This window comes from Thamnophis elegans, chromosome 6 (genome assembly GCF_009769535.1).
Source record: "Thamnophis elegans isolate rThaEle1 chromosome 6, rThaEle1.pri, whole genome shotgun sequence".
NCBI lineage: Eukaryota > Metazoa > Chordata > Lepidosauria > Squamata > Colubridae > Thamnophis > Thamnophis elegans.
This window is the reverse complement of record NC_045546.1, coordinates 6,090,957-6,111,250: the sequence shown is the minus strand read 5'-3', so window position 1 is coordinate 6,111,250 and position 20,294 is coordinate 6,090,957. Positions and strand designations below refer to the sequence as shown.

The window sequence follows — 20,294 nt, the reverse complement described above, 5'->3', positions numbered from 1 at the left end:
CATCTTCATATCCGGTCACGTGGGCAGCAAGCCACTCCCATCCGGTCACATGGGTGGCAAGCCACGCCCACAAAGGAGGCCACACCCACAGAGTAGGTTCGAACAATTTTTGAAACCCACCACTGGGGTGGTTCTAGATCATTTTGAGTTTGCTCTGCTTCTGCTTGTATTTTTATTTTACTCGCTTCCTGCAAGCAAAGCCCTATCCTTTGCCAAAATCCATGCATGAATTTAAAAAAAGCAAGAAACAGAACCTTAAGGCCGTACTGTGCAACGAATCATTTGCAAATCCCAATTCAGAGAAAGCAATGATTTCATATCCTGCCATCTAAAGAAATGCTTTCCTTCGTAACCGAGTGGCCAAATGCGGTGCACAAAGGGCTTGTTGCCAATTTTTAATATTCCACTTGGTTAGTCGTTTTCATGCATATTTAAACCGTGTGACATCAAGTCTAATCTGTTGCAACTTTTGAAAGCACGATGTTGTCTATGATCTGGACTGTCTGCTTAGAATTCCTCAATACATATTTTTTCTGCTTCGTTGTCTTTTACATAGAGCCCCGATCTAAACATGTGAAATCCGTCCACATTTCTTTAAGGACAAGTTCTACAAAATAGATAGAGCTGGTATCTTCCATCCTATTCAAAGAACGTGATGAAAGAGGACATTTTTAAAATAAAATAAAAAAACTAATTTGCCCAATGTCCTTTATATCAGCAGTCACCAACTGGTGGTCCGTGGGCCAAATTTTGATGGTCCGCTGAAAAATTATTTGCATTTTTATATTGCACTAAATCAGGGGTTGTCAAACTATGGCCCCTGGGCTAGATATGTGCAATGAATGCTTGTGTTGCTGCAGAGAGTCTCCCCCTTCGGGGTCTTTTTGTGTGGGTCGGACGGGGGGGGGCAGTAATTCTGACTTGGGGTCTGCTTTGGCCTCCTGGTGCAGGGCTTTGGGTGAAGGCTGGAGGGCAGCGCCGCTAGTGGCAAAGAGCCGGAGGGCCTTGTTCCAGTAGGACTGCATCATGGCCTGGAACTGGCTGACCATCTCAGCCCTCTGAGCCTCCAAGCACCAGCACCTGGCCTTGCATTCCCACAGCCTATGCTCCTAGTCCTCAGTGAGGTGCTTCTGCTGAGCCTCCTTCTGGGTCAGATCCAATTTGAACTGAGCCAGCTGTTTTGCCAACTCTTTCTCCTGGTGGCTGCTTAATTCCAACAACTACTTCAGTGATGCGATTAAAATAATTTAACAACCAGTTCTCTGCCCTAATAACCAGCTGGGTAGGCTGGTTCTCCCGAATAGGTGCGAACCGGCTGAATCCCACTACTGAACTGCTTCCTGTTGGGACCCTAAGGAGCCCGGCCGGGCAGGTGAGGAGTGGCGAGTAGAGGCTGGCAAGGCGCACCTCAACGTGAGTGACACCAAGTGGGCCATGCCCACCCAGTCACATGACCACATAGCCACGCCTCCCTAGCCGGTCACTAGGCAGATCATATTAGTGGCCCGCGGGATTTAAAATTATGAATTTAGTGGTCCCTGAGGTCCGAAAGGTTGGTCACCCCTGCTTTATACTATAAAAAGAACCTTGCTGGATTTCATGATTGCACAATTCAGAATTGGTTTTTCAACAACAGCAACAAAAGCCTAGATGAATAGAAAAAATAATGACCATTACATATATCTTCTGGAGAACAATTTAATGCAGAAGCATTCCAATGAGCCTTTTAAAGAGGCAGGTTCAGTTGCATCTCATGGAAGCCCCTGTTTTGTTTTTAGGAAATATTATCTGGCCTTCGTTCCATTTATTAAATCTAAATGCATCATCCAAGATGATTGCATGCAATTGATATCTCTCCAAGATTAAATTTTAGCAATAGCACATAGACTTATATACAGCTCCATAGTGCTTTACAGCACTCTATGAGTGGTTTACACGGTCAGCCTACTACCTCCAACTATCTGAGTCCTCATTTTACCTACCTCGGAAGGCTGAGTCCACCTTGAGCCGGTCAGGATCAAACTGCTGGCAGTGGGCAGAATTAGCTTTCTAACCATTGCATCACCACGGCTCCTTCCTTCCTTCCCTCCCTCCCAATAACACCTAGACTTATATACCACTTCACAGTCCTCTCTAAGCGGTTTACAGAGTCAGCCTCTTGTCCCCAACAATCTGGGTCTTCATTTTACCAACCTTGGAAGAATGGAAGGCTGAGTCTACCTTGAGCCAGTCAGGATCGAACTGCTGGCAGTGGGCAGAATTAGCCTGCAATACTACATTCTAACTATTGCATCACCACGGCTCCTTCCTTCCTCCCTCCCTCCCTCCCTTCCTTCCTTCCCTCCCAATAACACCTAGACTTATATACCGCTTCACAGTCCTCTTTAAGCGGTTTACAGAGTCAGCCACTTTCCCCCAACAATCTGGGTCTTCATTTTACCAACCTTGGAAGAATGGAAGGCTGAGTCAACCTTGAGCCAGTCAGGATCAAACTGCAGGCAGCGGGCAGAATTAGCCTGCAATACTGCGTTCCAACCACTGTGCCACTACTGTTCATTTTAGAGAACATCAACCCATTGCCAGTGTTTGTTACCAACCTACCTCAGCCATCTTCTTTTCTTTCTGCATTTCAGTTAATTATACCAGGCCAGTTATTATCCTCGGCCCAATGAAAGATCGGATAAATGATGATTTGATATCTGAGTTCCCTGACAAATTCGGCTCCTGCGTCCCACGTAAGTATTGTATATCAGGAAGCATCTCTGTGAATATTTCTTGGCTAGAATCAGGTGTAGTATGCTAACTGGTTGTGATCTGTGGTGGAATGTGGCCTGGATTTCCAGCAGGGAGGGGCTGCATTCCAGAGGGCAAAGTTGCAATAGTTTGGTTGGGGTGGGGGGGAAAGGTCGCAGTAGCTCCTCCCTAGAACTTCTCAATATACAAACAGTCCTTGACTTACAAACAGTGGTGGGATTCAGCCGGTTCGTACCACTTTGGGAGAATTGGTTGTTAATTTTCTGGGCAGTTTGGTGAATTGGTTATATTGTAAGAAATCATTAGCCAGAGAACCGGCTGTTAAATTATTTGAATCCCACCACTGCTTACAACTACAACTGAGCTCATAAATTCCTGTTGCTTAACAAGACAGCGAAGTGAGTGTTATTCCATTTTACGACCTGTCTCTTGCCACAGCTGCTAAGTGAATCACTGCCATTGTTAGGTTAGTGACATGGCTGTTAAGTGACTCTGGCTATTCCCCATTGACATGGCAAAAGTCAGAAGTTGCAAAAAGTGATCACATGACTTCATAACGACAACCGTCATAAATCCATGCCCGTAATCATAAATCTGGATTTTGATCACATGACCAGGGGAATGTTGCAATGGTCATAAGCGTCATGAGGAATATTGCACCCAGGTTTGGTCGTCACAATATAAATAAGATGTTGAGACTCTAGAAAGAGTGGGGAGATGAGCAACAAAGATAATTAGGGGCAGTGGTGAAATTCAATTTTTTTAAACTTCCGGTTCTATGGGCGTGGCTTGGTTAGCATGTGTGGTGAATGTGGCTTGGTGGGCGTGGCAGGGAAAAGATACTGCAAAATCTCCATTCCCACCCCACTCTGGGGCAAGCCAGAAATGACATTTTCCGGTTCTCTGAACTACTCAAAATTTCCGCTACCGGTTCTCCAGAGCCTGTCAGAACCAACTGGATTTCACCCTGATTAGAGGGCTCGAGGCTAAAACATACGAAGAATGGTTGCGGGAACTGGGTATGTCTAGTTTAATGAAAAAAAGGACTAGGGGAGACGTGATAGCATCTTCCAATATTTGAGGGGCTGCCACATAGAAGAGGGAGATCAACCTGTTCCCCAAAGCACCTGAAAGCAGGACAAGAAGCAATGGATGTGAATTAATCAAGGAGAGAAGCAACCTAGAACTAAGGAGAAATTTCCAGACAGTTAGAACAATTAATCAGTGGAACAACTTGCCTCAAAAAAATTGTGGATGCTCCATCACTGGATGTTTTTAAGAAAAGATTAAACAACCATTTATCTGAAATGGTATAGGGTCTCCTACTTGAACAGGGGGTTGGACTGGAAGACCTCTGGTAGTGGTGAAATTCAAAAAAATTTACCACCATTTTTGTGGGCATGGCTTGGTGGGCGTGGCAAGGGAAGGATACTGCAAAATCCATTTCCACTCCACTTTGGGGCCAGCCAAAGGTGGTATTTGCCAGTTCTCTGGACTACTCAAAATTTCTGCTACTGGTTCCCCAGAACCTGTCAGAACCTGTTGAATTTCACCCCTGCTCTAAGCTCCCTTCCAGCTTTGTGAGTCTGTAGATCTGTATTTCAGAGAAAGTAAATATAAAGGATCTTGGTTCGCTTAGCAAAACCTCTTTCATATTTTTTTTGTTTACTCCCAAGATACCACCCGACCGAAGCGCGATTATGAAGTGGACGGTAGAGATTACCACTTCGTCATCTCCAGAGAACAAATGGAAAAGGACATTCAAGAGCACAAATTCATCGAAGCTGGCCAGTATAACGATAATCTGTATGGAACGAGTGTGCAGTCCGTGCGATTTGTAGCCGAAAGGGTAAATGAGCCAGATGGTACAAATGCAGAATGTACTATATATCATCTTGAATTATATTAAATGCAGTTTGTAGATCTATGTGGCTTTTATTTGAGGAAAGGCGAGAACCAGCTTACATAGAAAAGCATATGATTTTTGTCTATATAATTCCTAATAAGAAGAGGGGTGGCACGGTGGTTAGAATGCAGTACTGCAGGCTACTTCTGCTGACTGCCGGCTGCCAGAGGTTTGGCAGTTCAAATCTCACCAGGCTCAAGGTTGACTCGTCCTTCCCTCCTTCTGAGGTGGATAAATGAGGACCCGGATAGTTTGGGGAAATAGGATGATTCTGTAAAACTGCTTAGAGAGGGTTGTCAATGTAGTATTTAGGGTCTCGAGGCTGAAGTTGGAAAAATAATCCAATCCACGGATAGCTGAACCAACAGAAGTTTATTGAGCAACCAGAATTGACATGAGAATCAACAGCAGAATCAACAGCAAAATTATTAATAATGAAACATCATTCTTATAGTGTTTTCAGCTTATTTGGCTCTACCTACTACCTACCTACGTGTTATATCATTAAGTCTCCAAGGCACAATAATTGGTTAGTCCTTACATCATTGGTATACGTGAGAATCAGTGTATCACTCTAGTTGTTAAGTGAATCACACGAGTTGTTATACGAATCTCGCTTCTCCTGTTAATTTCGGAGGTTTTTAAGAAAAGATCCTTTTAAGAAAAAATCAAAACCATTTGATCAAGATGGTGTCAGGTCTCCTCCCTTCAGCAGGGGTTGGACCTCCAAATAGTATAACATCCTTGTACAGCAGCTGTTATTTTATTGCTTTATACTGTATTGCTATAGCTTGCTAAGGGACGCGGTGGCTCAATGCCTAAGACGCTGAGCTTGTCGATCAGAAAGTTGGCAGGTTCAGCGGTTCGAATCCCTAGCACCACATAATGGAGTGAGCTCCCGTTACTTGTCCCAGCTTCTGCCAACCTAGCAGTTAGAAAGCACGTAAAAAATGCAAGTAGAGAAACAGCGTTCCGTGCGCCTTTGGCATTTAGTCATGCCGGCCACATGACCACGGAGATGTCTTCGGACAGCGCTGGCTCTTCGGCTTTGAAACGGAGAAGAGCACCGCCCCCTAGAGCCGGGTAGGACTAGCACATATGTGCGAGGGGAACCTTTACCCTTATAGCTTGCAAATTTTGAAATCGATGCACTCTTCTGAGTTTTATTTTATTTACTTTTCCTTTAAATGCCGCCTCAAAAGTAAACCTTCCCTCGTTTCCTGTGACTGCAGGGCAAGCACTGTATCCTGGATGTATCGGGAAATGCAATTAAACGGCTTCAAGTTGCACAACTGTACCCTATTGCCATCTTCATTAAGCCTAGATCGTGGGAGCCTTTGATGTGAGTACTGTCTTTTTCCAGCCTTCATTTTGGATCATGGGGTGAAGCTTTGATCGGAAGAATATTTTGGGGGGCTCCAATTCAATTGTGCAAGAAGAATAAAAATGAAATGCAGCCGGGAAAGGAGAAATATTTAGCCACAAAAGGAAACAGATTTGCCTGGAGGCGGGGGGAGAGGGGCAGCTACAGAGAAAATTGGGTATGGAGAGAGATTTGTTTGTAAGGGAGCTTGTCCTGGGTGTGGAAGTGTGTGCGTGCTAAGTCTAGTCCAGAGGTCGGCAACCTTAAACACTCAAAAGAGCCACAAAGGTCCTAATCGGAAGCCCCCCATTCAATTCTGAAGCCGAGCAGAAATCCAGTTCCCCCACCATAGTGTCTTCTCCAACCCCCTACACCATTTCTGACAGATGGCTATCCAGTCTCTTCTTCTTCCATTGATGAAGCTATCACAGCTTCTGAAGTGAAGCTGTCCCATGGGTTGATTGTTCTCACTGTCAGAAAATTCCTCCTTATTTCCAGGTTGAATCTCTCCTTGGTCAGTTTCCATCCATTGTTCCTTGTCTGGCCTTCGGGTGCCTTGGAAAATAGCTTGACCCCCCCCTCCTCCTCTCTGTGGCAGCCCCTCAAATATTGGAAGGCTGCTATCATGTCTCCCTTAGTCCTTCTCTTCACTAGACTAGCCTTGCCCAGTTCCTGCAACCGTTCATTGTATGTTTTAGCTTCCAGTCCCCTCATCATCTTGGTTGCTCTTCTCTGCACTCTTTCTGGAGTCTCAACATCTTTTTAATAGTGTGGTGACCAAAACTGGATGCAGTACTCTAGGTGTGGTCTTACTAAGGCTTTATAGAGCTGTATTAGTACCTCTCGTGATCTTGATTGAATCCCTCGGTTAATGCAACACGATCACAGGGGTGACGCAACAGTCATAACTTCAAAAAATACGTCGGAATTGATTGTTTCTGAGGCCATTGTAACTTTGAAAATCATCGCTAAATAAACAGTTATAAGTCAAGGACTACCTGTAATTTCCTCCAAGCGCCTGTGGATTTTATTGTAAGCCGCCCGGAGTCCTTCGGGAGTGGGCGGCATACAAAACCAATAAATCCAATCCAAATCCAATCCAATCCAATCTGCTTGCTTCTGTGACAAAGCCAGAGAATTTTTTAAATTTTTTTTTGGTAAAATGTTTCTGTCTGGTTTGTTCACATTGATTTTCTAAAATTAACCAATGCCTGAAGGGGAAGCCATGTCCTATGACCCAGAAGCCACCCAGAGTAATTTCAGATGATGGTTAAGAGGCAATTATCCTCACTGGCAATGCAGAAGCTCACACAGCTCAGCGGCAGAAAAACACAGATTTTTTTTCCCCAATATATTTTTATTATTGTTACATTTAAAACAATGCAGTACCGCGAAGTCGAAGTGACCATACATTATATACAGCTAGTCTCAACCATTGACAATTAGCCTACTTAGTACATTGTCTATCCTTCTGTCCAATCGCAATATATACATTCTGTTCCAGTCTTGTCACCTTGTCTTATATCAGTCATAAAATCTGTTCCAGACTTCAAAATATTCTGATTCCCCTTTATTTTTAAGTTCAAGAGGGAGCCTATCTGCTCCCGCACAGGCCAACACTTTTCTGATTATGTCTAGCTCTGATGGTGTATTTTCTTTTTTCCCAATATTGTGCATAAGTTATGCGCGCCGCAGTTAGTACATGTATAATTAAATAAAGTGTATCTTTCTTAAACCCCTCTGGTATTATACCTAGGAGAAAAATTTCTGGTTTAAACAAGATTTGGTCTCCCACCATTTGTTCTAACCATGATTGAATCATTTTCCAATATTTTTTTTTTGCCTCATTGCACATCCACCACATATGATAAAAAGTGCCTGGTGTTTTTTTTACACTTCCAACAATTTGGGGCCAGATTTTTAAACATTTTGGAGAGCCGTGCTGGAGGGAGATGCCATCAAAAAAAAAAGATTTTTCTTAATGTTCCTGGGCTGAATGTATATATTCACTGGAAATAGATTGTAGAAAACAGCCTGGGACAAATGAAGCTCTGATGTTCTAATTTTAGGATTATTATTTTAAAAATATTTTTTAATTATGCGTTTTCCTTTATTCTACATTGCATTTCCAGTTTTGCAACAACTACTGGCTGTATCAAATCCTTTTTAAATATATATAGTATTATACACCCTGATCATAACCATTATTCTCACGGTCATACGGTATGATTGCTTTTAAATACATGATATTGTACATCATGGTTATATCCCTTATTTTCATAGTTGTACGATGACGCTCTATATATTTCACATTCCATACATTTTAATCCATAGCCCATAGTCTGGTATTAACATTGCTTGCAGTATATATTCTACTGTATACCTATATACCTGTATTTATTTCTAGTTTGTTGATCTTCTTTCATTATTAAGTTTCTAATCTCTTTTGTTCACTGGAAATAGATCGTAGAAAACAGCCTGAGTCAAATGAAAACAGGAATATTTTTGACTATGCACTGTGAGGAAAAGGAAGGTTGGAGAGAAATGTAAAAATACTTGTAAAAATATTAAACGTATAGAATGTAGATTTAGGATGTTACTCCCACATACCATCACTCTGCTAAATAACTAAATCCCACAACAACACAGTCAAATTGTTTACTAACACTGTATTATTATTATTATTCTCATCCTTCCTATTACCTATCTCCTTCTACTTATGACTAAAAAAAATTGTTGCTTGTATCTTTCTGATTTATTATTGTTTCATTTCGTTTCCTAGTATGATTTTGATTGCTTATTTAGCATCCTATGATACAATACAATAGTAGAGTTGGAAGGGACCTTGGAGGTCTTCTAGTCCAACCCCTGCCTAGGCAGGAAACCCTATACCGTTTCAGACAAATGGCTATCCAACATCTTCTTAAAGACTTCCAGTGTTGGAGCATTCACAACTTCTGGAGGCAAATTCTGTTCCACTGGTTAATTGTTCTAACCGTCAGGAAATTTCTCCTCAGTTCTAAGTTGCTTCTCTCCTTGATGAGTTTCCACCCATTCTTTCTTGTTCTACACCCAGATGCCTTGGAGAATAGCTTGACTCCCTCTTCTTTGTGGCAACCCCTGAGATATTGGAAGACTGCTATCATGTCTCCCCTAGTCCTTCTTTTCATTAAACTAGACATGCCCAGTTCCTGCCTATCACTAAGTGTTGTACCTTATGATTCGTGGCGAATGTATCTTTTATGTATACTGAGAGCTTATGCACCAAAGACAAATTCCTTGTGGGTCCAATCACATTTGGCCAATAAAGAATTCTGCTCTGCTCCTATTTGATTCTGTTCAAGGTTGACTCAGCCTTCCATCCTTCCGAGGTGGGTAAAATGAGGATCCGGATTGTTGTTGGGGGCAATATGCTGACTCTGTAAACCGCTTAGAGAGGGCTGAAAGCCCTATGAAGCGGTACATAAGTCTAACTGCTATTGCTATTGTTCTATTCTATTCTTTATATTCTATTCTATTCCATTCCATGCCTTATTCTGTCTGTTCTATTCTATTCTATTGACATAGAATAGGCATAATACTCCTTCTATTTTTTTTGCCTCCTGCACAACCTCCTTGTGAGGTAGATCAAGCCGTAAGTGTGTCACTGGTCCAGTCACACAGTGAGCTTCCAGGTCTTAAATCAGGGTTCTTTTTGTCTCAATCCCAGAACAATCATGATACAACCACACAATCAATCACTCCACTTACTGAAACAAAGCCAGCACTCCATACCCACCACCACCAAGATTTATAGAAAGACGGCAGCTCCGATCACATTTTAAGCCCCAAACCGAGCCTGAAGATGGCAAGTGAGACCTCGCCGAAACGTTTCCAAGACAATCTCAATCTTACTCAGGAAAAGACCCGAATACAACAAGACCAGCAGATAGATAGATGATAGATAGATAGATGATAGATAGATAGATAGATAGATAGATAGATAGATAGATAGATAGATAGATAGATAGAGTCAGCCTCTGCTTTGCTGCTGCTTTGGCTGCCATTGAAATGGGGGAGGGGGGCATGGTATTTGGGAGGGGAATACTAATTGGGCTGGAGGAGGATCCTGGAGTTTGCTGCCTCTCTTGCTGCGCATGCAAAGGAGTTTTCCTGCCAAGGCCAACGGCACCGACATTCCATCTTCGTGATGCCTTTTGAAGTTATCTCACACCTGACACTTAGGAGAATTATGATTGGACTGTAACTGGGATGCCAAGGGGTGGGGAATGGGTTATTCTATATATCAATCGCTTTCGCGCCTAAATAATCAGTCTTTCGCTTTGCTACGCTTCTAATCATTTATAATTAGTAAAAGTACACTTGATTTCTATCAATGGAGTCTCGTGGTTTTCTTTCCTAATTATTTCAATGGAGGAGTTTTGATAGATAGATAGATAGATAGATAGATAGATAGATAGATAGATAGATAGATAGATAGATAGATAGGAGAGAGAGAGAGAGCAGTGACGTGCGGTGAGGTTTATGACTGGTGAGGCAGTCCTCTTCCACGACACCCCACCGACTAAAGCGCTTTCTTTCGCCTACCTGAGCTCGCGGCAGCCCGCTTGAGCTCTGCCATGAGCACAGGCGGGCGAAAGAAAGTGCTTTAGTCAGTGGGGTGTCGTGGGAGAGGAGAGAATGCCTGAGCATTGCATTTATTAAAGAAAAAAAGGAAATTTGAAGGAAAAGAGGGAGCGTGGGGTGGGGGTGGGGGGGGCATCAGAAACGGAGAAAGAGAGGAGGAAGAGTGAGCGCGACGCTGCAGCTTTAAACGGAATGACAGAGTTGAAGCCTCTAAAAAATGCGCCCTCTATAATGAGGCAGAAAAACTGCGTGCCTCAACTACCCCGGGATTTTTTAGGCTTTCAACCCTCGCTTAACTCTGCTCGAGCGCCTAAAAAGTCAGACTAGATGAGGCATGCAGTTCTCCTGCCTCACAGTAGAGGGCGCTTTTTAGAGGCTTTTTTAAACAGGCATTCATTCACGGCGTGGCAGCAGCTAGCTAGCCTAACCTCAGCACTCGCCTTTTCCCCTTTACATTTTTTTCCCTTTTCATGATTGACAGTGGCTGTGCCTCCCCTGCCTCCGCTGACTGCACGTCACTGATAGATAGATAGATTCCCTTTTCTTTACTCAAGCTTTCAAACTGTTTCAGGGAAATGAATAAACGTCTCACGGAGGAACAGGCCAAGAAAACGTATGATCGCGCCATGAAATTAGAACAAGAATTTGGAGAATATTTTACAGGTGCGTTTGACAAGGCTTCCTTTCTTTCCACGAAGGAAGGGGAAGTGGGTTGTTGTTATTATTATTTTTCCCGGTGGGACTTTGGGGATAATGAGAAACTGAATTATACAGGGGGTCCCCATTTACTGATCATAGTTGGGACCAGCAATTCCATCACTAAGTGATAACGATGACCTGTGACTTCCTGCGGCCCTTCCCATGGACCAAGAAGATAGCTGGGAAAGTCGCAAATGAACAATCCCGGGATCACAAGGGTATCGTAATTGTTGTAACTTCAAGGCCCGTTCTCTCCTTTTTCAGTGTCATTGTAAGTTCAGTCAATGAACAAGTGGCCGGTAAGGGCTAGCTTACTAGCTGTAGTACAAATTGCCACGTACAAATTGCCCTCGGAAGAAGATAGCAATCAGCTTAGCTTCGTATCTTTGTTTTGAATGTTCCCAACTCTCTAAACATTCAAGCAACTATTCACTCTGTTTTCAGTCAAACTGGATAAATAATAAATCTATCTATATAAAAAAGGCTGTGTGTGTGTGTGTGTCTGTGTGTGTGTCTGTGTGTGTGTGTCTGTGTGTGTTCCAGCATAACTCTGGAGCGCCTCGAGCAATTTCAACCAAACTTGGTACACAGATGACTTACTCTCTGGAAACAAATATTGGGGGGAGGGGGAGAATATATCCCTGATGTGTGGGTATGTCTGTGGGTATGTGTTCCAGCATAACTCTGGAACGCCTGGCCCGTTAAGGAGAACAAGTGTGGCATCCTAGAGCAGCAATTGCCTGTGATGTCATGGGAGGGAGAAGGGAGACCCTGGGCTGTTAAGGAGAGCAAGTGCGGCGTCCTAGAGCGGCAATTGTTTGTGATGTCAGTTCCTTCGCAGCTTCCTCTGGAAAGCCAGCTGTGATGTTCACCCTCCAGTGGACCAATGTGAAAGCACCTGATGGATTTGGGGCAAAGTGCCAGGATCTTAAGGGCAGGAAAGAAGAGCACATGGGAGGGGGAAGGGAGAAGGCAGGGATGATGGGCTGCTGTGTTGCAATATTTTCGGGGAGGGCTTATTATGCGTGGAGGTCTTATTTTCGGGGAAACAGGGTAGACACTAAAACACTGGCCAAATTTATTTCTGAAAAGGGATTAAGATCTGTTTTCCTTCCTCCAGCAATTGTCCAAGGAGATACCTTAGAAGATATATATAACCAAACCAAACTCGTGATCGAAGAACAATCGGATTCCTTCATATGGATTCCTTCCAAGGAAAAACTATAAAGTCACCGACCCACCTCTGATCGCAACGGAGAAGTATTTAGAAGAAAAATTTAATCCTAACTTATTTGGAAGCTTCGGGGAGGGCTGGGGTGGGGAAGGGGGGGAAGTTACTTTCACATTTCTTGCTGTCAATGTGATTATTATTATTCTTATTTTCTGAAAGTACAACACAAACTGTCGGAAGCCATGAAGGACACTTGATTTGGTCATAAAAGGGGAAGGAAAAGAAAGAAAGAACAATTTTTTTAAAAAAAAAACAAGAAAAAAAAACAAGTCTACCATATTAAATCTCTCACACACACACACACACACACATGCATACACACACACAAAGTGTACAAACTGTTCTGCGTGCTCAGCTTTGCAAGGATGAACCCAGAGGCAGAAATGACCAGATTGCTGAAATGGCTCAGCTCAGTGGGTTTCTTGGCAGTTAAAAAAAAACCCAAAATCTCCTGGGTGTCTTAATCCTACAGGATGTATCCTTTGAGTAAAACGGATGTGAAGACAAGCCCTCCCTAACACACCTCCGGAGGAAGAGCTGAACAGCCTGTAGCTTTACGGAACCTCATCCATAAGCCACCGGACTCTGCTAAGACCTTGAATGCTTTTATTATGATCAATTTTCCCAGATGTTGGATTGGAGGCTTCCTTGGATCATCATACATCTGCATTTGCAGCACCTCGACTTTCATATAACTATGCATATCTCTCCTTCCTGCCCCTCCTCCCCGTCCCAGTCCAATCTGGAGCATAATTTCTCCCCCCTCTCAATTCCAAACCCCCACCGTTGCATCTGGATCTTACTCATTCGATGAGATTTGATGGGAAGGAAAGCTTTCATATTGAAGTGCGTTCACACATGAACACGCAACATTCAGGGTACTTAAAACGTGACCAAGAAGAAGGGTACAATTGTGTGGGGGAGGGAGGGAGGGAGGGGGAAAGCTTGACATTTTATTTTAATTATATCTATATTATCATTTATATGAAGATAGAAGGCACTTAAGAGATGGGATAATTTATTAAAGAATCTATATTGATGTATAGGCGCTAATTTCTATAGGTAACAAAATATTTTGTGAGACGTTTTGTAAAGATTAAGTCGTCGAAAGGTGAATTACGTTGCACCTGGGCGGGCAGGAGAATGCAAAAGGTGAATTTTCAATTTGCACTATTTCATTCTTTCTTTTTTTCCCCAGTAGATTTCTTAAGGATTTTGACTTCTATATGTTCGTCCTCTTTTGTTTGAATTTAGGAATTTAGGTCTCATGTTTTCCTATTTTATTTTAGATAAGAAAAATTTACTTTGCATAATACACCTAAAATGCACTTAGTACAAAATTATATATATATATATATATATATATATATATATATATATATATATATATATATATATATATATATATATATATATATATATATATATATATATATATATAGTCCCACTTCACCCTCATTTCCCTCACTCCCATAAATAAACTATTGGGGCAGTTTGAATGTAATTTTTGGTTTATTTTTTTCTAATTAAGCAGCTGCCATTATAAAACCTCTTACCAGCTTTTCCATAATGGTTGCTAAAATGCCAGTAATTGGTCCAAAGTAGTTGGTAAAGTTCTAAACAAAATATTACACTTCAGAAGCAGATTTTTGAAGTCAACCAAAATAATTCATTGGAAGACCACTATGCATTTTATATTTTTAAAACGTCAGAAAGTTCAACTTTGTAGCAATCATCTAGAAATTCTGTTTGCTAATTATGGGGTGGGACTTGAATAACTTAACAACTGGTTCTCTGGCTGGGTAGGCGTGGCCAGTTGGTCATGTGACTGGGTGAGTGATATCACTCATCACATCCAGCCCCGCCTCCTGGCCACTTGCCTCAAAGGCAGAGTAGGATTCAGCCTGTTGGGGCTAATCCCACCACTGGCTGGCCCCGCCCCTGCCTGTTTTTTGGCCATTTTCAGGCCATTTGGGGGGCATTTTTCAGGCCGTTTTGAAAATGGCCCGAAAAATGGCCTGGAAAACAGGCCGAAAAACAAGCAGGGGTGGGGCCAGCCAGTGGTGGGATTTGCCAGTTCATCGAACTGCATGGAATATTAACTACCGGTTCACCCGAACTGGTGTGAACCAGCAGCAGACCATCTCTGGCATAAAGGCTCCCTTCAAAAAAACAATTCAGTTGATTCCCTGGAATAATCCACTTCGCAGAACAACTCACTTTCTTCACAGAACAACCCAATTTGCAGAACAACTAAGCAGTTCCAAACAACCAATAAACTAAAACCTAGCCAGTAACAGTTTCTGCTCTTTCCAAGTTTATTTTTCCCCCCTTTTTGGTAATTATATTTCAACTAACCCTTTCTGCCTCCCTTTTTTGTGGTCATGGCGGAGAGCTGGGAAGGGTTTGGCTCCACGGAGCTGTCTCCCTTGTTTCCATCAAAGGACCAGTTCTAATTCTGCTCCGTTTTGGAGTTTTCAATACGATACTTTCCTAACGTTAGAGTAAAACAAGACCCTAAGACTCAGAAATGGAGAACTGAGGTCAGATTTTTCTTTCTGAGATCACAACTCAGGAAAAAAAATTGAAAAGAAAATCTTAAATGTCTCTTATCCAGAATGTTGTTCTTGTGGTCCTTCGCGGCTGCAGCCTTAATATGTTAATGCAACCCCCTTAGAAGTCTTTCTTCAGCCTGAATTTCTATATTTCCAAATTCTCTTGACTCTGTTAAGCCATTGTTTGAATGGTTGATCATTGCGTGAAAGGACAGAAATACCAACTCCTTTCTCAGATATCTCCGTCTTTCAAAACCGGATGATCTCAAATTGGTTTTAATTGTTCAATGGTGTTTTTTTCCCAGAGAAGAGAAAATTAATTCTGCCATAATCTCTTTCTACACCTTTGGAAGTATCAAACAAAGAGGGTGGTTTTAATCGGGAAGAATATTTTAAGAGCAAATATTTATTTTCTCTCATGGACTCCACAAAAAGAAAGTGTTTTCAATGCTGTGTTTTGTTTTGTTTTCCCGAGTTGAACCTTAACTCCTGTGAAGAGTAGAATTCCAAACTTTGTTGGAACGGGATGAAAATTTGTTATATGTCCTGGAAAAGAGCTGAATAAATATATTAGTGAGAATTAAAAAGAGCTACTAGATGGTCCTTGAGTTATGGCTTGCTGTTGGGACCAGAATTTCAATCCCTACGCGATGCAGATCATTAAATATCACATCACCAGATCCAGTTTTGCAGCTGTTTCTACTGGGGTCTTTAAGGTGAATCCAGTTTTCCCAGTTGACTCTGCTTGTTGGAAACCAGTTGGAGATCGCCAGTTGTGATCATGTGACCTCAAGATGCCGCAAAGGCCAGCTGGTTGCTGAGCCAACCAAATTGCAAATGACATGACTGCGGAGGTGATGTGACTGCCATAACTTGGAAGGATGGATTGCACGTTACTTTTTCCGAGACTGTCATAACTACGAACTGGCATTAAACAAATGGTCGTAATTTGAGGACTATCTATGAATAAGAAAGCTCTTGGGCTGAGTGCACTTCTAGTGAGAATTTGAACTTTCACATAGCACTTTCTCAAAGTGCAAGGTGTCTATAACCATACGCTTGCCCTCAAAACAACCTCCCAAAACTGAATTATTCCCATTTTTTAAAAAGAGAGAATAAGTCAAAGGTAATTGTCCAAAATGCCTTGCTGGCTGGATTTATGGAACATGTGAGATTAGATTAAAATGAGTCTTTGGGGAGACAACTTTCCTCATTTCGTGGCAGGCTATTGCCTTAGCATGTTGTATAATCATGTTATACGATAATATGGTTTACTGGTTTGTCAGGACTGACCGTGTTATGCAAAACCCAGCAATTGTGTTTTGTTAAATCAGATTTAGGGTTTCGCGTGCTGTGGAAATGATGCCACTGAGAAGCGTGAAAATCCCTTTTTTTTCAATTATTATTATTATCCCATTTAAGTAAGTGTGGGAAAATCCTAAATACAATTTTGTTTCAGCAGGCTGAGCACAGGGGAAAGAAGGAAGGAAGGAAGGAAGGAAGGAAGGAAGGACGGAAGGAAGGAAGGAAGGAAGGAAGGAAGGAAAAAGAAAGAAAGAAGGGAGGGAGGGAAAGAAAGAAAGAAAAAAGGAGGGTGGGAGAGAAAAAGAAAGAAGGGAAGAAAAAAGAAAGCAAAAGAAAGAAAGAGGGGAAAGAAAGGAAAGAAAAAGAAAGAAAGAAAGAGAGAGAGAGGAGAGAGAGAGAAAATAATCTGGGTGATTTCATTGAATTACTGTATATACCAGATCAAAAGGGCTAGAAACTTTTTTTTCTTACAAAAAAAATGGAAATCAATCAGTATTGAAGTTTTGGAATTGTTTTTGCAGAAATCTGCAGGAAAAAAATCCAACGCTTTGGGAACAATGGCTTACTTTCACATCAGCATAAAAGTCTTGTTTTCAGGACCAGGGCTCAGCACATTTCTTTACTGTCCTAAAGCAAAAAAAAAAAAAGCCACAAACAACAACAACAAAACCACCTTGTGCGTTTTTCATTTAGCTGTTTTCTAGCCTTCACACCCGTTGTTTTGTTCTGTTGCAGATTGTTTCTCTCTTAAGCATGCCTGTCTCTTAGGAGAACCAACCTACTGGTAAATGTACTATTTTGCCCTGTACTATGCTTTCCATCCTGGCAGTAACCCTGTGCTTTGGCCCCACCAGTTTGTCCCCAAGTCCTCGGCTACTTCAGTAACATTTTTTTCCCCCTTTCAGTAGGCTTTGTGTTTCATGTTTAGATTGGAAGGAAGGGAGGGAGGGAGGGAGAAAGAAAAGAAAGAAAAATTTATAGTAGAAAAATATACAGGAAGAAGGAAGGAAAGAAGGAAGGAAGGAAGGAAGGAAGGAAGGAAGGAAGGAAGGAAGGAAGGAAAATTTATACTAGAAAAATATACAGGAAGGAAGGAATGAGGGAAAAAAGGAAGGAAAGAAAGAAGAAAGAGAAAAAGAAAGAATTTATACTGGAAAAATATACAGGAAGGAAGGAATGAGGAAAGAAAGGAAAGAAAGAAAGAGAAAAAGAAAGAAAGAATCTATACTAGAAAAATATATAGGAAGAAGGAAGGAAAGAAAGGAAGAGAGACAGAAAGAAAGAAAAAAGAAAGAAAGAAAAATATACAAGAAAGAAGGAGGGAGGGAAGACTTTGAATGAAAGAAAGCTCTAGTAAGGAGTCCTGCTCTCCTTACGATTTGCATTCCCATTTGTTTCATGTCCGGATACTGATGAGTTTTGTCCTTCTTGACAGTTTCAAGAGGTCTCAAATGGTAGCTTGGTCCTTCTCAAGTATTCCCTGACTCCACCTCCACCTGATAAAGATTGATGGAAAGACATAGGAACAGGTAGGGATTCATGCCAAAGAAGAAATGCCCTACTGCCAAGATCATCTGTCCCACTGACGTTATTGAGATTGCAAAGACCCGTATTTTATCACCTACTAGCCAATAACCAGGTGTTGCCCGGATATTTATTTATAGGGAGGAAATGTCCAGACCAAACATAATTTCTAATGTTGGATTTTCCCCCTTACCAGAGGGAGCCCCCTTGTGGAGTACTGTGAAGCTGTTACCATCGCAACTCCACTGCGCTGCACAGTAGAAGCCATTTTAAGTCACAACAGGCTATATATTAACAGAACACACACACCCCGAGGGGTTTTAGGTCTGTCTTACCCCCACAGTATTTGTTTTTCTGATTTTTCTTTGAAGGCATTTCGCTTCTCATACAAGAACCTTCTTTAGCGCTGACTGGATTCCATTCCCCTCCATCCTGTCAGAGCAGAAGAAGCTTCTTGGATGAAAAGCGAAACGTCTACAGAGAAAAAAAATCAGAAAGTCCGGTTGCCTCTTGAAAAAGCACCTTTTTGGGACAACCGTGACCTGGATAACTAAAAATCTCCGCAGATGCTTTCCTTTGTCCATTCATCCAAATCTCTGCCTTACATCTCTGGATGTTGACTGGGAAAGGAGTCCATGTTTAAGTGGAATTGAATACAGGTAGTCCTTGATTTACGACCACAAATGGGTCCAAAATTGAGGTTGCTAAATGAGAAGTTTGTTAAGTAAGTTCTGTGTCTTGTTACAACCTTTCTTGCCACACTTGTTAGCGAAATCGCTGCAGTCGTTAAGCGAGTCACACAGTTGTTAAGTGAATCTGGTTTCCCCGCTTGGCTTGGCTTGTCAGAAGGTCGCAAAAGGAGACCATGTGATCCCAGGAGGTTGCAAGTGTCATAAATGTGAATCAGTGTCCAAGCATCCAAATGTAAATCACATGGCTGCAGCGGTCGTAAGGGTGAAAAGTGGTCGTAAGTCACCTGTGCCGTTGTAACTCGGGTCATGAAATGAACTGTTGTAAGTCGAGGACTACCTGTGTACATATCTCCTCAAATTCTACTAATAAGAGAGATGAAATCTAGCCCTTAGAAAAGTAAAATTATCGAATGCTCCTAGAAGGCTAAAAAAAACCCCACATTTTCTTTTTCATTTTATCTTTCAGGGAACCTTTCAATTTCCCTTAATTGCGGGATTTTTCTTCAAAGGCGAAAAGAACTAGCTCCATAGATTTTAAAGGTTGCAACATTTCATACTTTCGGGAACATAAAAATCCATTAAAGGCTGACATTGTCAGCTTGACCCCTGAAAAAGAAAAATCTAAAATCCATAATGTAATCTCTCCGTTAGGGACAATCAAAATAGAACGGGGGGAAAAAATCTTCAGCCTTTGAAAATTGGTACCTGCTTTTCTCTTGGTTTTGATGGCTCTGGATTTTAAAAAAAATATTACAGCATCCGAAGGTACTCCTCGACTTACGACCACCAATGAGCCCAAAGTTTCCACTGCTAAGCAAGACAGTTGTTCAGAGAGTTTTGCCTCATTTTGCAACCTTTCATGCCGCAGTTGTTAAGTAAATCGCTGCCGTTGTTAAGTTGGTAAACATGGTTATTAAGTGAAACTGGCTTTTCCCATTGACTTTGGTTGTCAGAAGGTCACAAAATGGGATCGTGTGACCCCCGGGACACTGCAACCGTCATAAATACATGTCAGTTGCCAAGCGCCCAAATTCTGATCGTGTAACCATGTTGCAACGGACGTAAGCATGAAAAATGGTCAAAGGTTGCTTTCTTCAGTGCCATTGTAACATCACAAACGATCACTAAATGGAATATTGTAAGTCAAGGACTACCTGTAATTATAATTTACGTCCCCCCTAAAGTATTGGTAAACAGAGGTGGACGGTACATGAATTAACAACCGGTTCGGCGAACATCGAAAACGTGAACTCGGGTGTACACTCACTTCACTCACACACGTGCCATCTGCACATGCACCCGGCCTCCCATGGAGGTGCTTCGCTTGCGTGTGCACATTGCACACATGCAGGTGGCATCAAAAACAAGGCTAAATAGGACAGCTTAGCGCCGGGGCAGGTGGACGACCCACCCGCAAGTCGTAACTACTGGATCGCCCGAACCGGTGCGAACCGGCAGCAGCCCACCACTGTTGGTAAGGCTCTTTGAAAAGTAAATCAAACTCTCTTTTTAATCCTTCAGTTCAGATACAATTTTTGTAGGACTATGTTATACCGCCAAGAACCTAAAAAATAAGCATTGTTAAGTCAATGGTTTCCCCCAATTTTTCCTCTGTGTTAGAATGACACACACACACACA

General features: G+C 42.1%; 1 protein-coding gene across 1 annotated transcript in view; it reads left to right on the top strand.

The window, feature by feature from the left end:
• The window catches only part of DLG2 (discs large MAGUK scaffold protein 2), a 415,458-nt gene extending 401,230 nt beyond the window's left edge, over positions 1-14,228 (top strand). Inside the window, exons 17-21 of the mRNA XM_032219707.1 lie at positions 2,634-2,735; positions 4,431-4,603; positions 5,893-6,002; positions 11,221-11,312; positions 12,469-14,228. Coding sequence (XP_032075598.1) covers positions 2,634-2,735; positions 4,431-4,603; positions 5,893-6,002; positions 11,221-11,312; positions 12,469-12,575 — 584 coding nt within the window. The 3' untranslated portion in view covers positions 12,576-14,228. The remainder of the gene's footprint in view (positions 1-2,633; positions 2,736-4,430; positions 4,604-5,892; positions 6,003-11,220; positions 11,313-12,468) is intronic.
• Positions 14,229-20,294: the final 6,066 nt, after the last annotated feature.